The 13,940-nt window shown below is 39.5% G+C and overlaps 1 protein-coding gene across 1 annotated transcript in view; it reads left to right on the forward strand.

Moving 5' to 3' along the window:
* The first annotated feature begins 2,535 nt into the window (after positions 1-2,535).
* The window catches only part of LOC131200671 (carboxypeptidase B-like), a 30,505-nt gene continuing 19,100 nt past the window's right edge, over positions 2,536-13,940 (forward strand). Inside the window, exons 1-6 of the mRNA XM_058187791.1 lie at positions 2,536-2,713; positions 2,843-3,080; positions 3,174-3,249; positions 9,380-9,504; positions 12,371-12,470; positions 13,402-13,503. Coding sequence (XP_058043774.1) covers positions 3,010-3,080; positions 3,174-3,249; positions 9,380-9,504; positions 12,371-12,470; positions 13,402-13,503 — 474 coding nt within the window. The 5' untranslated portion in view covers positions 2,536-2,713; positions 2,843-3,009. The remainder of the gene's footprint in view (positions 2,714-2,842; positions 3,081-3,173; positions 3,250-9,379; positions 9,505-12,370; positions 12,471-13,401; positions 13,504-13,940) is intronic.

Below are 13,940 nucleotides of genomic sequence, written 5' to 3' on the forward strand. Positions count from 1 at the left end.
AATTTTTGAATACTGTTTCCTTTTGAGAGAGATTGAAAGTAATTTTGTTGGGTATTGTGAATAATCAGTTTTGGCTTGAGCCGCTGATAGGACCCTCTGCCTCGATCTTTGACTATTAGCTGTCAGATCACAAAAGAGCCTTCCGTTGAGCTGCAGGCACTCCAGACAGGCTGTGAGTGGAGTCCAGCGCTCCCCATTTGATCAGGAGATCGAAGAGTGGAGCTCTGTGCTCCCAGTGACTGTGGGGGAAGCCGCGCCTTGCAAATTTTGCCGCGCTGAGCTTGGCGAGTCAGTCAGCCATTTTTGACAGCTAACGGCTGCCCGACAATTTTAAAAACTAAATTGGTGGAGCTGTATGTTCCCGAACAGCCTTGCCTGCCTTGAGGCTGCGCCCAGATCTTCCCTGGAACCACACAGAGCGCCATAGAGGTTTTCAGCTTCTCAAGCGCTATTTGACTTTCGCTGAGGGCTAGAGCCTCTGACAGGAGCTTGGTGCGTCTGGTGGTGAGTTTGCGCCTTTTTGACAGCCGCGCATGATTACATTGACAGTGAGGAAGCTGTTTTTCAATTTGACTCCCTTTTGATTGCCCAGCGATTGGTGGTGCCTGAGCACTTGTGTGCCTTTCTTTTTAAAGGAAGTTTTCTTTGTTGGCACCTTGTTTGAGGCAGGCAGAATGCCTAAAGCCCTCTATAAGTCAAAACATGGCAAGAAAGTCAGGGCTGCTGAACTGACTGGAGCTGGGACAGTCCCTTCTGATTTGCTTGCTTCGGCAGCCACTAAACCCAGAGATAAGATGTCATCCTCTAAATATGACTGCAGACCTGATAAGCATTCTAAGACCTCTGTGGCATCCAATAGGGATAAGAAGCAAAGAGACCAGGTTTTGCAAAAGATCTGTAATAGAGCAGCCAAGAAAACTGCTTCTTCTACAGGGAAAGCCTCTGCTGCCAAAGGTCAACCCAGCAGGGATTTGACATTAGAGGGAACTCCTGATCAAGTGTCTCTGCAGAGCTTTCCTATGCATATTTCCGATGTTAACCTGTGGGGCTCTTCTCCCAATGACTTTCAAACTGACAATCGTTTACCTATGGTATCCACTTCTGCCAAAGTTGCCCCATTGAATACAGATGGGCATCCCGAAGAAGGCAGGGACAATCACCTGTCTGCCAATATAAAGGATTTTATTATTGAAGCTATCAGAAGCAGCTTTGCAGAATCTGGCCAGCGGTCCGCATGGCCTTAGTTGGAGATTTCAGCTTATCCCAACAGCTGTGGAGGTGCTGATGAGGAGGAATTCATTCCATGTCGGAGCCCAGCTTTGCCTGATCCATCTCGGGCAAGTTTGCCATCCATATCGGGGGGAGGAGGAGCAGCGAGAATTCGACCATTGGCCAGATTTTAGATTTTCTACAAGATGGATTAGATGCTGGATTGGCACTTAACACCATCCGGAGACAGGTGGTAGTCCTGTCCTCCATTCTAACTTGTGGGTCGCTGGATTCCTTGGCCCAACTATCCAACTATCTGTCGCTTTATCAGAGGGGCGGCTAACTTATGCCCACCTGTCATACATAGATATCCGTCCTGGGACTTGACCAGGGTTTTGAATTCCCTTACTGGAGTTCCTTATGAGCTGTTACGAATCACCAGCCTCCACCTCTTATCTTGCAAGGTGGCCTTTCTAGTCACAATCACGTCGGCTAGGTGAATTTCAGAGCTGGCAGCGCTGTCAGTACGGAGCGATCTCTGTTTTTTTCACACTGATTGAGTGGTGTTAAGACTGGACCCCTCCTTCTTGCCCAAGATCAACTCGCTCTTTCACAGGGCACAGGAACTAATTTTACCAAATTTCTGTCCTCATCCTGTCCACCCATTGGAAAAACGTTGGCATAAGCTAGATGTGAGATAGGCACTCCGTATTTACTTGAAACGCACTGCTAACCTGAGATGGAAAGAATCTTTGTTTATATCTTTTCAGCCTGCCTCCTTAGGTTCCAAGGTGTCTTCCGCCAACATAGGCCACTGGTTACGTCTGACCATTTCCAAAGCATACAATCTGCAGTCGTTGCCGAGGCCTCCACAAGTGACAGTGCATTCGACGCACAGTGCACAATGGCGGCATGGGCCACACAGGCATCGTTGGCAGAGATCTGTAGAGTGGCTACATGGACGGCATGAGCGGCTACATGGACATCACCTTCTCCATTCATTAGGCACTATAAACTTGACATGTATGCCTCAGTGGAGGTGGCGTTCGGCTGTTCGGGTCCTGCAAAGGGTCCATTCAGAAGGAGTGACCACTGACCAGACTGGGGCCCGCCCGTAAGTCTTGGGACCGTGGCTTTGGTATGTCCCATTCCTGGATGCTGTCTCTACCTTGAGGAAGAAGGGGCATTGGTCTTACCTGATACACACCTTCTCATCAGGTAGAGACAGCATCCAGCCCCACCCTTGAGAATCTTTGGTCTGGTCTTAATGTATATGACAATTTTTTTCCTTTTATCAACACGTCGAGTCTGTCCTTTCAGCTTCGTCAAAGGCTGGGGAGCCCTAGCAACAGAGGCGGAGCTTAACAACGTTGCAGACTCAGTCCTCCAGCTGAACACACAAGGTCAACCCATTCCTGGATTCTGTCTCCACCTGACGAGAAGGTGCATCTACTCCCACTTCTCCCTCAGTCTGTCTGCTGAAGAAATCCCGAGATCTTAAAATGTATGTATAATTTTCATTAGTTCAAAAGTTCCTTGCTCAAATGTTTAATTTTCCTTTAGAGCATACTTTTTTATATGAAAATAAACCTCTAATCTCTTCCACGTGAGATTTTCTTGTCTATTTCCACAGGTGAGCCTTATCTTAAGAAATAGTCTATCAAACAAAGCAAGGTCAGGAAATTAATCAATGGAAAATGATCTGGTTTTCACAGTTGGGTTTGAGAGAGATAAGAGACGTGATATTATAAAAGCAAGCAAAACTACACTGCCACCTCACCATTTCACAGGAGAACCAAGATGTGGCCTTTATTGCTTCTCATAGGTGCCTCTTCTGCTTTTGCTGAAACGACAGTTCACAGATTTGATGGGTAAGTGAGAATGCAAAATAATATTTCAGAACATTTCAGAACAGCACAATGGCTTTTCTGTTATAAGTAATGTCTTTCCACTGTTTTCTTTAGGGAAAAGGTTTACCGTGTTACACCCCGCAATGAAGATGAAGTACATGCTCTCAATTACTTAGCCAATATTATGCAGGTAAATTCCAATATGGGGCATGGTGGGAAAAACACGCTTAAATTTATAGCATGTCATACTAATAAAGGATGAGGTAACCCATTCATTGTTCTCACAATAAAGCTAGTTGGTTAAACTAGGAAAGGCAGCACACACTGACACCTAGAACTTTAAGTAATAGAACATAGTGGTGGTATCGAATTTGTGGGAGCCTTGAACAAGCTGTTCTTTGAGAGATTCCCCAGTTCTACAATCCCATATAGTCTCCTCCGTTTGGTTTAACATCCGTTAGAAAGGAACAAACAGGATCAATTTTAATTCTCTTAATTTATGTTGTCTTTATATAATACTTCTGCTAGGCTGTGGGAAAGGGTAAGGGGGAAAGGGGAAAGGAAAGAATTGAGGTTTTTTTCTTTGTTTGTTTTGGATTTTATCTCTAAAAAAAAAACTGAGTGGAAATTAAGTAACTAACAGATCCCATTTAATTCCTCCCACTTTGTTTTACTTTTTAAAGAGTTGTAGCAGCTCAATCCCAGTAACATTTTATTTGCTAGTTTGAAACTACAAAACTTTTATGGAGATTTGTTTCTCCTAATCCTGATACACATCTCTGTATTTTACAAAATAGTGAAGAATGTATTATTATGGTCACTGACTATAATTGCAAAGGAGAGGCAAGTAGCTAATCTCTTCTCCTTTCATAAAAAAAAGAAAGCACACTTTGTTTACAATACCTTTAATCACTGGTAGCCCTATGGAGCTCAAGAGCAATATCAGTATTGGTTGGAGCTTCTCAACATATCCAAGAAAATTATCAAAGAAAATTCATAGAATCACAGGCTAACCTTGCAATCCTATACTCAATTAGGTGTAATTCCACTGTAACCAGTGACATTTACAAGTAGTCCTCGATTTACAACCATTCATTCAAAGTTCATTCAACCATACAACCATTCATTCAACCATTCATTCAAAGTTATAACAGCATTGAGAAATGTGATTTATGATCATTTTTCACACTTGCAACCATTTCAGCATCCTTCTGGTCACATGATCAAAATTTAACCGCTTGGTAACTAACGTATTTATGGCCATTGCAATGTCCTGGGGTCATGGGATCACCTTTAGCAACCTTCCGGCAAGCAATGGGATAACAAGATTCACTTAACCCTGTTACTAACTTAACAGCTGTGGTGATTCACTTAACAACTGTAGCAAGAAAAGTCATAAAATGGGGCAAAAAAATCACTTAACTGTCTTGCTTAGCAATACGTTCTTCTTTTGTGGCCAGTTCCTTCCCTGTAATTTCCCCTTAGTGTTACGTCTCATATACCTCATATACAAGTGGGATTTTATATTTAACCAGGCTGGCATTTAATTTATTTCCATATATTGCTCTGTAAAGCATCGTGTATTTTCACAGTGTTAAATGAGCAATCTTTAAACCAATGAAAAATATTCTATCAAAAGGGATTAGACACAAAATCTGCTGTATATTCCTTTTCACTACTTTAAATTTTTAAATAAAAATAATCTCTGTCCAAAAAAATATAATAGGCTGTACAAAGAAATTGTGCCATCATGGAAAGAACTGCTGTTAAAGGGTTGCTTGCTGAAGTTTCAGCTTATTATCAGCTTCTCCTGTTTGTTTTTTTCCCCCTCGAATGTTCAGTGAACCTCTTGTTCATTCCAAATTTGTGTTTTCTGACCTTGATGTAAACAGATTATGGCATGAGAAAGAATCATCAGAGATAGCAAATCTGTTTTCAGTATTTACACTTAGCTTTGATGTTGAGAAATAGCTGCAAAGGAGAGGAAGGGACATTCTAAACTTTATGAGACATGGCACTTAGCAATGATATCTGGATGTAAGAAGGGCTTTTCATTGATCACAGGGCATTTTTAGGATTCTCCCACATCTAGCTCTACTATATTATACGTTATATATATAAACTATAAACTACATTATAGTTTGAGAACTCTTAAGTTATGCTTTTCACATCTCTGAAGTTTTAGGCATTTGCACTATTATGTTGTAAGTATGTTGATAAACAAATTGGATGCACTGTTTGATAGTCATCTGATGAGAGAACAGGAGAGATTGGTTAAAATCATAATGACCCAGTTGCTACTAAAGTCCATGATCCTGAGAATTATAAGGACTCACCTCAAAAAAGAATATTTGGCAAGCTATAAGTTATGAGATCTTATCTCTGGTCCAAGATGTAATTAGAACCAACATACCAGAGTAGGATCTGTGTGCCTCTAGTGCTTAAATCTTTTATCAAAACAATTGCTATAATTAGAGAACCATCTCAGCTGAGAAACAGCATTGGAATAATCACTATTTACATTGCCTATAATTTGTTTCATTTAAGTTCCCAATGATTTTGGAGGAGGCTGCTTCAGTTATCATTCATACTGTATATCGGAATCTAGTCTAAGTAAAATGAACAACACAGATTTCAATAACCGTAAATAAATAGTTTGAAATTGGTACTCTAAATAAAATTACTGAATCAATGTTTTGTAAAGATACACTACATCAATCTGCTTTAGAAAATGAGGGATATTGAGATGGAATTGGGGAATTATTTCTGGGGCTTTTTTTTTTCTTTTTCCTTTCCTTTTCTATTATCACTGATTTCCTAGTATGGAAGTGGGAAATTGGCTAACATTCAAAGCACTTAATTAAAACTCAAGGGATAAAAAAGGGAAAAAGAAACAGATAGTTTCACATCCAGAAACTTTAAAACTTTTAAAATCTTTTAAATTACCCAGAGTCCAAAATGCTTCCTCCAACTTATTTTTGAAGTATGCGTAACCCTACTAAATATTTCCAAATATTCCTGCATTAACAATTCATAAAATTTTGCTTAGCCATAAATACTGGCATATGCACATCAATTTCCTACCTGTACTTTTGACCATTAGATAATAGTTTTTAAAATAAAGGATTTACAGTACTATATATGCTTTCTTGGGAGTAAAATGCCATTACTGTACATCATTTCCAAGTAAACATTTAGAAATAAGCTATTCTTTCTTCTTCCCAGACCATAATGAAAAATTGTAATGAATTAGGTCTCATGTTTTACTGAATCTGACTTTCAAAGTCTTAAGCTTTCCAATGTTTTGTTTTGTTTTGCTTTGCTTTTATAAATTCTGGATAAACAAATTTTACCTTGGATTAGTCTTATGACTGAATTGCACCAAAAGTTCATAATAAAAAGCACCCATTTAAGGAATGGTATGATACAATCATGTGAGTGAAGTAAAAAAAATAATAAAAAATTAAATATATAAAGTGAAGCCACAACAAAAGCAAGCATAGAGTTGTGGTTATTTTTAATTGTTATCTCAGGAAACCATAAATGATCTAAGGAGAAAAGTCATATTTGTTACAGCGGCATATTTAGATAATAGTTGACCTTGTTTATGGATTACAGTGCCAGAAGTAATAATATTTGTTCACTGCTTAGATACCAGGCACCTTTCAGAAATGCTTTAGTCACAAGAAGTCTCTAAAGAACCATTCAGTACATCCAAATGAAAAGCAGCTCTAAGCCTCTAATTTAAAAGAATATATATGCCACAATAAGGCAATACATTCACACAATTTTTGTTCATTTCTTTCTTAGTGCTAAAACCAGTTCTGCAGGTTAGTTCTTATTTGAAGACATTTTATAGATTGTCTTGTGGATTCCAGTTATCCTGAGACTTTAATGCACAGACATACTTTTCAACAAATATAGTAATAGGGCTTTTAATGGCCAAAATAATGATTTCAATTCATTTCAGTTAGGATATTTATAGGACTGTATTTTCTCATGTTGACAATTCTCCTATATCTCCCAGTATCCAAATTTTTTTGTTTACATTTATATCCCGCCCTTCTCCGAAGACTCAGGGCGGCTTACAGTGTGTAAGGCAATAGTCTCATTTTATTTGTATATTTACAAAGTCAACTTATTGCCCCCCCAACAATCTGGGTCCTCATTTTACCTACCTTATAAAGGATGGAAGGCTGAGTCAACCTTGGACCTGGTGGGGCTTGAACCTGCAGTAATTGCAGGCAGCTGGTTTTAATAACAGGCTTCTTATAGCCTTGAGCCACCACGGCCCAAGGTTAGATTGGAAAAGGAAAAACTCCTTGAATACAACCATAACTACATTGTATAATTATACATATTACCTAGGAAAAACTCCTTGAATACAACCATAACTACATTGTAGAATTATACATATTACCTAGGAAGAATAGATAGGAAAACTGAAATGAGAGCTTAATATGAAACATATTAAGGAGAACAAATAGCAATAGCAGTCACACTTAGACTTACCGTATATACCGCTTCATAGTGCTTTTACAGCCCTCTCTAAGTGATTTACAGAGTCAGCATATTGCCCCCAGCAATCTGGGTCCTCATTTTACTCACCTTGGAAGGATAGAAGACTGAGTCAACCTTGAGCCGGTGAGATTTGAACTGCTGAACTGCAGCAGCAGTCAGCTAAAGTATCCTGCAGTACAGCACTCTAACCACTGTGCCACCTCGGCTCTTAATACAACTTTAGCACAGTAGCTTGATGTAGAATTTCAGCAATTGATTGCTGCAGAATTCCAGAATTAAAGTACAGATATCTTAAAGTTGTCAAGATTGAGAAACACTGGTCCAGTGAGTGAGACATTGGACTAAGACAAAAAAACATCTAGAGTCCAATCTATCCACACTCATGCAAGCTTGCAGATGATTTTGTACGAGTCATTCCTGCTTAACTCTCAAAATTATTGTTATTGGGATATATCCGAAGGAAGGAGTGCCTATGTTCTATAAGATTGTGCACGCTTTGTAAATAAAGTGCTTCAATTAATCTTCTAAACTAGATTAAGACATCAGAAAAAAAAACCTAGAAAAGCACTATGAGAAGCCACCTTCACATTGTTGCTAAGAAAACTTTACAGGCTGTCCATGAAATCAACTTGGAGAAGGCTTTTCTATCATTAATAAAAATTTAATGGGTATTTTTGTCCAAATAAACTTACAATGCAATTTAACGTGTGTTTTGAGTCTCCTATTCAATAAAGGTCCTTGCGCTGCCATTTTTCCTTTTTTGAAAAATTAAAGTGGTGTCATGTGTCTTCACAACATAATGCCCATGTAATTTCCCAGGTAACCGATTTACCGTCATAGGTTAGCAAATACAAGCACTAATGTTTCTGTCATCTTTCCAGACACTGCAAAAGTTTAAAAGTTTGCAGTGATCCGATTAGGGTCAGTGCCATTCAAATAGTGTTGGAAATTTTTACCCTTACCCAGCCTTGCCCTTTTCTGTGCTGTGGCCCTTTTTAGATATTATATCACCAACTCATCCACTGCCAGGATCACTTGCAGATGTAATCTCTTGTGCCATTTCACATAAATCAACTCCCCAGGAGCTGATATCTACTGAATGCAGGACTTATTTACTATTCAGCGACATAGTCTATATATTATTTTTCAGGCTTTTCCATCAGTCTGAATAAAATTTGGGTTCTTTAAATAAAAAGGAGGTGATTCACTTGCAAAAAGTGAAACTTACCTTCCTACCATTCGGAAGGAGATATAGAAGCATAGCCAGCCACACAAACAGGCTGAAGAACAGTTTTTATCTTTGGGCTGTCAGACTCCTGAATGCGAAATAACATCATAACTATGTAGTACAGTGGACTTGCAGGGCCAGCGCAATGTGTAACATGTTCACACTGGTGTACTAGGACTGGGTGTTTGTTAATATGATTTATTGGATTAGGGTTTTTCTATTTTCCACTGTGAGTTGTATTGTGTTGCGGGGGGGTGTACTGAGGGAGCTCCACCAATCTCATTGTACATATGTTGTCAGTGACAGTAAAGATTATTATTATTATTATTAAAACCCCTAAGTATGTCTTTATCATTTCTAAAGTACATACATCCCTAATGTACCTAATGGTTTAAGCTTCTAAAGGAAATATGACATGTATTTAATAAACAAATTATAAACTATATTGTACCCATTATTTATTCCATTTCACCACATAATCCAAGGGATACGATAATAAGGGCATTGATGGAAATGTTTGAGCCAGCCTGAAATCATATATCCTCTTTTTGCCATGGTTTTCTCTGTTCAGGTTGACTTTTGGCGACCAGATTCTGTTGAACTAGTGAAAGCAGAAATGACTGTTGATTTCAGAATTGAAGCAGACAGATGTTCTGAAGTTGAAAGCATTCTACAGCATCGTGGGCTGAACTATGAGTATGTTTTTGCAGTATTTATTAGATAACATATAAGTGGTTCAATGGTGCACAAATCTCCATGTAGATTGTGCTATGAATAAAACAAAAATAGGGATTAGAGTTGAATGCATCTGTCAGTTCTGGTCCCTCTCTAGTTCTAGTTTTTCCCAACAATCTTAAATTTGATTTGTTTCGTTTTCATTTCAGTTTCACACTGTTGAAATTTTTTAAATATTCTCTTGAAAAGTAATTTTGGCCGGATAGTTTTACTAACATACCTTATAGTATGCAATATTGCCTTATGTATGATTTTTCCATATACTGAATTTGCAAAGAGAACTGAATCTCTGCATGTTTAGGTCTTTTTAAATTGACAAGTCAATATGTCTGAGATTTAGCACAAAACAGTCAATCAAAAATGTGAGTAGTAATTAATTCCAGGATGCAATAAAAAAATAGGATTAGGGGGAAAAAATAGAGAGTAAGACTTTCACCTCAGAGAATATCAGATCCAATGGGGTGGAGAAACCAAGAAACAAAATAAAGTCCTCAAGTTTAACACAAAATCAACTCTATTTAGTACTTAGTTTACATTTTTTCCCAACACTGTAAATATCAATTATAGTGGATAGAAAATGAAAACTGAGCTGTGTAAGGTGGGAATCATCCATTAGTTATGCACTGATGAGTTATTGTTTTGCTCTCAGTTGGTAATCTTGTAATACTGTAGACCTTGACAGTGTAGGATTGTCACAGTGTCAAAGGAAAGAATTATTTCACCATGCGTAGAGATGCTAGCTCGTCCAATGATGAATGTACACAATTCAGCCTGTACCACAAAGCTCTTTGAAAGATTGTCCCTGACAAACTTCAGAGAAGTGTCCTTGCTACAACAATTCAAGATAGGAGCCTTTGATATGCATCTGAGATACCCTGACATCATGTCAGTGTAACTAGATCAATTGTTAATTACAGTATTATGAAGGTTGAGATACATTGCAAATTGTGTATCTCATACTCTCCAAATGCAAATTACAGTCAACAAGGATATGATGTTGCACATATCCCAGCCTCTCCCATTCTGATGCCTTCCAGATATATTGAAGTTGCGGCTACCAACATGTGCTATCATTAAGGCTAGGAGTTCCTAAAATATTGGTTCCTCTTCATATCTGGAGAATGCTTGGCTGAGAATCTTTCTGTCAAAACAAAATTAGATTTTCAAATCAAATCAATCCACCTCATAAACTGGAATGGGGAATTCAAACCCAACAAACAAGGCCTGACTTAAATAAACTTACTGATTAAGTTTAAGTTTTACGGTCTATCTGGACCCGTTCCAGTCTGGTTTTCGGCCTGGATACAGCACGGAGACAGCTTTGGTCGCGTTGGTTGATGATCTCTGGAGGGCCCGGGACAGGGGTTATTCCTCTTCCCTGGTCCTGTTAGATCTCTCAGCGGCTTTTGATACCATCGACCATGGTATCCTGCTGCGTCGGCTGGGGAGTTTGGGAGTGGGAGGCACCGTTTATCGGTGGTTCTCCTCCTAGCTCTCTGACCGGTCGCAGTTGGTGTTGGCAGGAGGGCAGAGATCGACTATGAGGCGCCTCATGTAGGGGTGCCGCAGGGGTAGATTCTCTCGCCCCTCCTGTTCAACATCTATATGAAGCCGCTGGGTGAGATTACCAACTGGCTTTGGGGTGAGTTACCAACTGTACGCTGATGATACGCAGCTGTACTTTTCCACCCCAGGCCACCCCAACGAAGCTGTCGAAGTGCTGTCCCGGTGTCTGGAAGCCATACGGGTCTGGATGGGGAGAAACAGGCTCAAACTCAATCCCTCCAAGACAGAGTGGCTGTGGATGCCGGCATCCCGGTACAGTCAGCTGCAACCGTGGCTGACTGTTGGGGGCGAGTCATTGGCCCTGATGGAGAGGGTGCGCAACTTAGGCGTTCTCCTGGATGGGCAGTTGTCCTTTGAAGACCATTTGATGACCGTCTCCAGGAGAGCTTTTTATCAGGTACGTCTGATTCGCCAGTTGCGCCCCTGTCTAGACTGGGATTCCTTATGCACAGTCACTCATGCTCTTGTTACCTCTCGCCTGGACTACTGCAATGCTCTCTACATGGGGCTCCCCTTGAAGAGCACCCTGCGACTCCAGTTAGTCCAGAATGCAGCTGCGCGGGTGATAGAGGGAGCTGTTTGGAGCTCCTATATAACACCAATCCTGCGCAAGCTGCACTGGCTGCCTGTGGTCTTCCGGGTGCACTTCAAGGTGTTGGTTACCACCTTTAAAGCACTCCATGGCTTAGGACCGGGTTACTTACGGGACCGCCTACTGCCACCGTTTGCCTCCCACCGACCCGTGCGCTCTCACAGAGAGGGACTCCTTAGGGTGCCATCAGCCAAGCAATGTCGGCTGGTGGCCCCCAGGGGAAGGGCCTTCTCTGTGGGGGCTCCTACCCTACGGAACGAACTTCCCCCTGGACTCCGACAGCTTCCTGATCTTCGGACCTTTCACCGTGAGCTTAAAACCTATCTATTTTTCCATGCAGGACTGGCATAGGATTTTTAGATGTTTAGATGGGTTTAAATTTTTAATTTGTTTTTAGGGTTTTAAATATGTTTTAAATTTTGGGCCAAATTTTGAATAAGTTTTTTAGTTTCTGTTTTATTTATATTGTATGTACTTTGTCTGTTGTTTTTATTTGGCTGTTAACTGCCCTGAGCCCTTCGGGAGAAGGGCGGTATACAAATTAAAATATTATTTATTTATTATTTATTATTAACATGGAGAGGAAGATCAGACCCTAGGAAATCTGGAGAGTACAAAAGAAATTGAAATAACCCATTTTGACCAATCTGTATTATTGTTTCATTGCAGAATTTTAATTGATAATCTTCAGGCTGCCCTTGATAGGCAACTGGACAATCGTGCTCGGGTTGCTGGATACAATTATCAAAAATATAATAGATGGGAAAAGGTAAAGAAGATTCACATGTGAAAATTCTCCTCATTCCATTTGGCAGCTTAGCTTTAAAATACTACTCCGCTCCTCGCGGTCGTTTCTCAGGCATAAAGAACATGCAGTTTAGAAGAACACATAGTTTTCTGCATAAATTCCAACCCTAGAACCTTTAGTTAACATGTTCCTAGGCAAGAAAGGTCTGTCTCTTTTTGTCAGAGCTAGGAAGTTCCAACCAGTTAATACAGAACTAGACTGGAAAAGCGAATATGAACGTCTAAATGTGACAGCACAGGATTCAAGATTCTCATGAATCTCACACTATTCTCTTCCAAGTTGCTGACACCATTTATATTGGGAGTGCTTGTTTCTTCTTCATGGGAAGGGCTGCATTTGGCCTTTGAGTATGGGCTGCATTTGGCCTTTGAGTGAAATACGGAGCTAGGGGAAAAAACAACAACTTCTATTTAATTTAATTGGCCCTTCCATTGAATCAAAACTACGTCTTGTTAACTTGACTGTTTCTAGTCATGTATTTAATAATTTCCTGGTTCCAGCTCATTAAAGTGATGAATTTGATTGCTGCTTCTGGAATTTATCAAGGCTGCGGAGAAAACAAGCAACCCTCTGGCCTTAGGTTGTCCACTTCTAATTTAGACTGTCCTATTTGTCTCCAAGTTATTTCCCCTGGTAAAAGGGAAGACAGTAAAAGGAAATGTTAACTTCTTTCTGCTCTTTTAGCTGTGCATCAAACAAAGATAAGCTTATAACTCAGTCTCTGGGCACTGACCACTTTCTAATACATTGCTCTAAATTCTTCAGAAAAGAAAAAAAATGTTTTCCATCTCTTATCTAGGCAACAGTAATCTGCACGAACTGTTAGTCTAAGTCATTCTTTACATCATTTCTTTCTGTCATTAAATGCTCTGATCTATTTTTTAATTGACAGATAGATGCTTGGACACATGATATTGCCAATGAAAATCCAAGGCTTGTTTCCCGATTACAGATAGGAACAACTTTTGAGGGACGTCCAATGCCCCTCCTGAAGGTATTCAATATTTTTTTAATTTGTTTCTAAAGCCAACGTATCAGGTTTGCTCTTGGCAATTTGCAAATAGCAACTTTTGTTAAGTTTTTGCAAATACTAGATATGTGTTTGTATTTTTTTTTAAAAATGCTTTAGGAAACCAACATAGATTTTATAAATTCCTTTATGGAAACATTTTTCACCCATTTTGATTGATAGTAAAGTGTTCCTAAATATCACAGTCTGCAATAAAAGCTTTTGACAGTTTGCACATAAAAATTCAGCCATATTCCTGTAAGCAAGGTAAATGGTAATTTACTTTTGTTTAATTGTGTACTCCATCTGTTGTTTGTAAACATATTTGCTATAAAGTGAACTATATACTTCATAAAGAACCCCCTTCCCCCTCTTTTTCTCTTGACAATGAGATGCAAACAATCAATCAGATTTTCCTCTTA

Source organism: Ahaetulla prasina, chromosome 6 (assembly GCF_028640845.1).
Source record: "Ahaetulla prasina isolate Xishuangbanna chromosome 6, ASM2864084v1, whole genome shotgun sequence".
Taxonomy (NCBI): domain Eukaryota; kingdom Metazoa; phylum Chordata; class Lepidosauria; order Squamata; family Colubridae; genus Ahaetulla; species Ahaetulla prasina.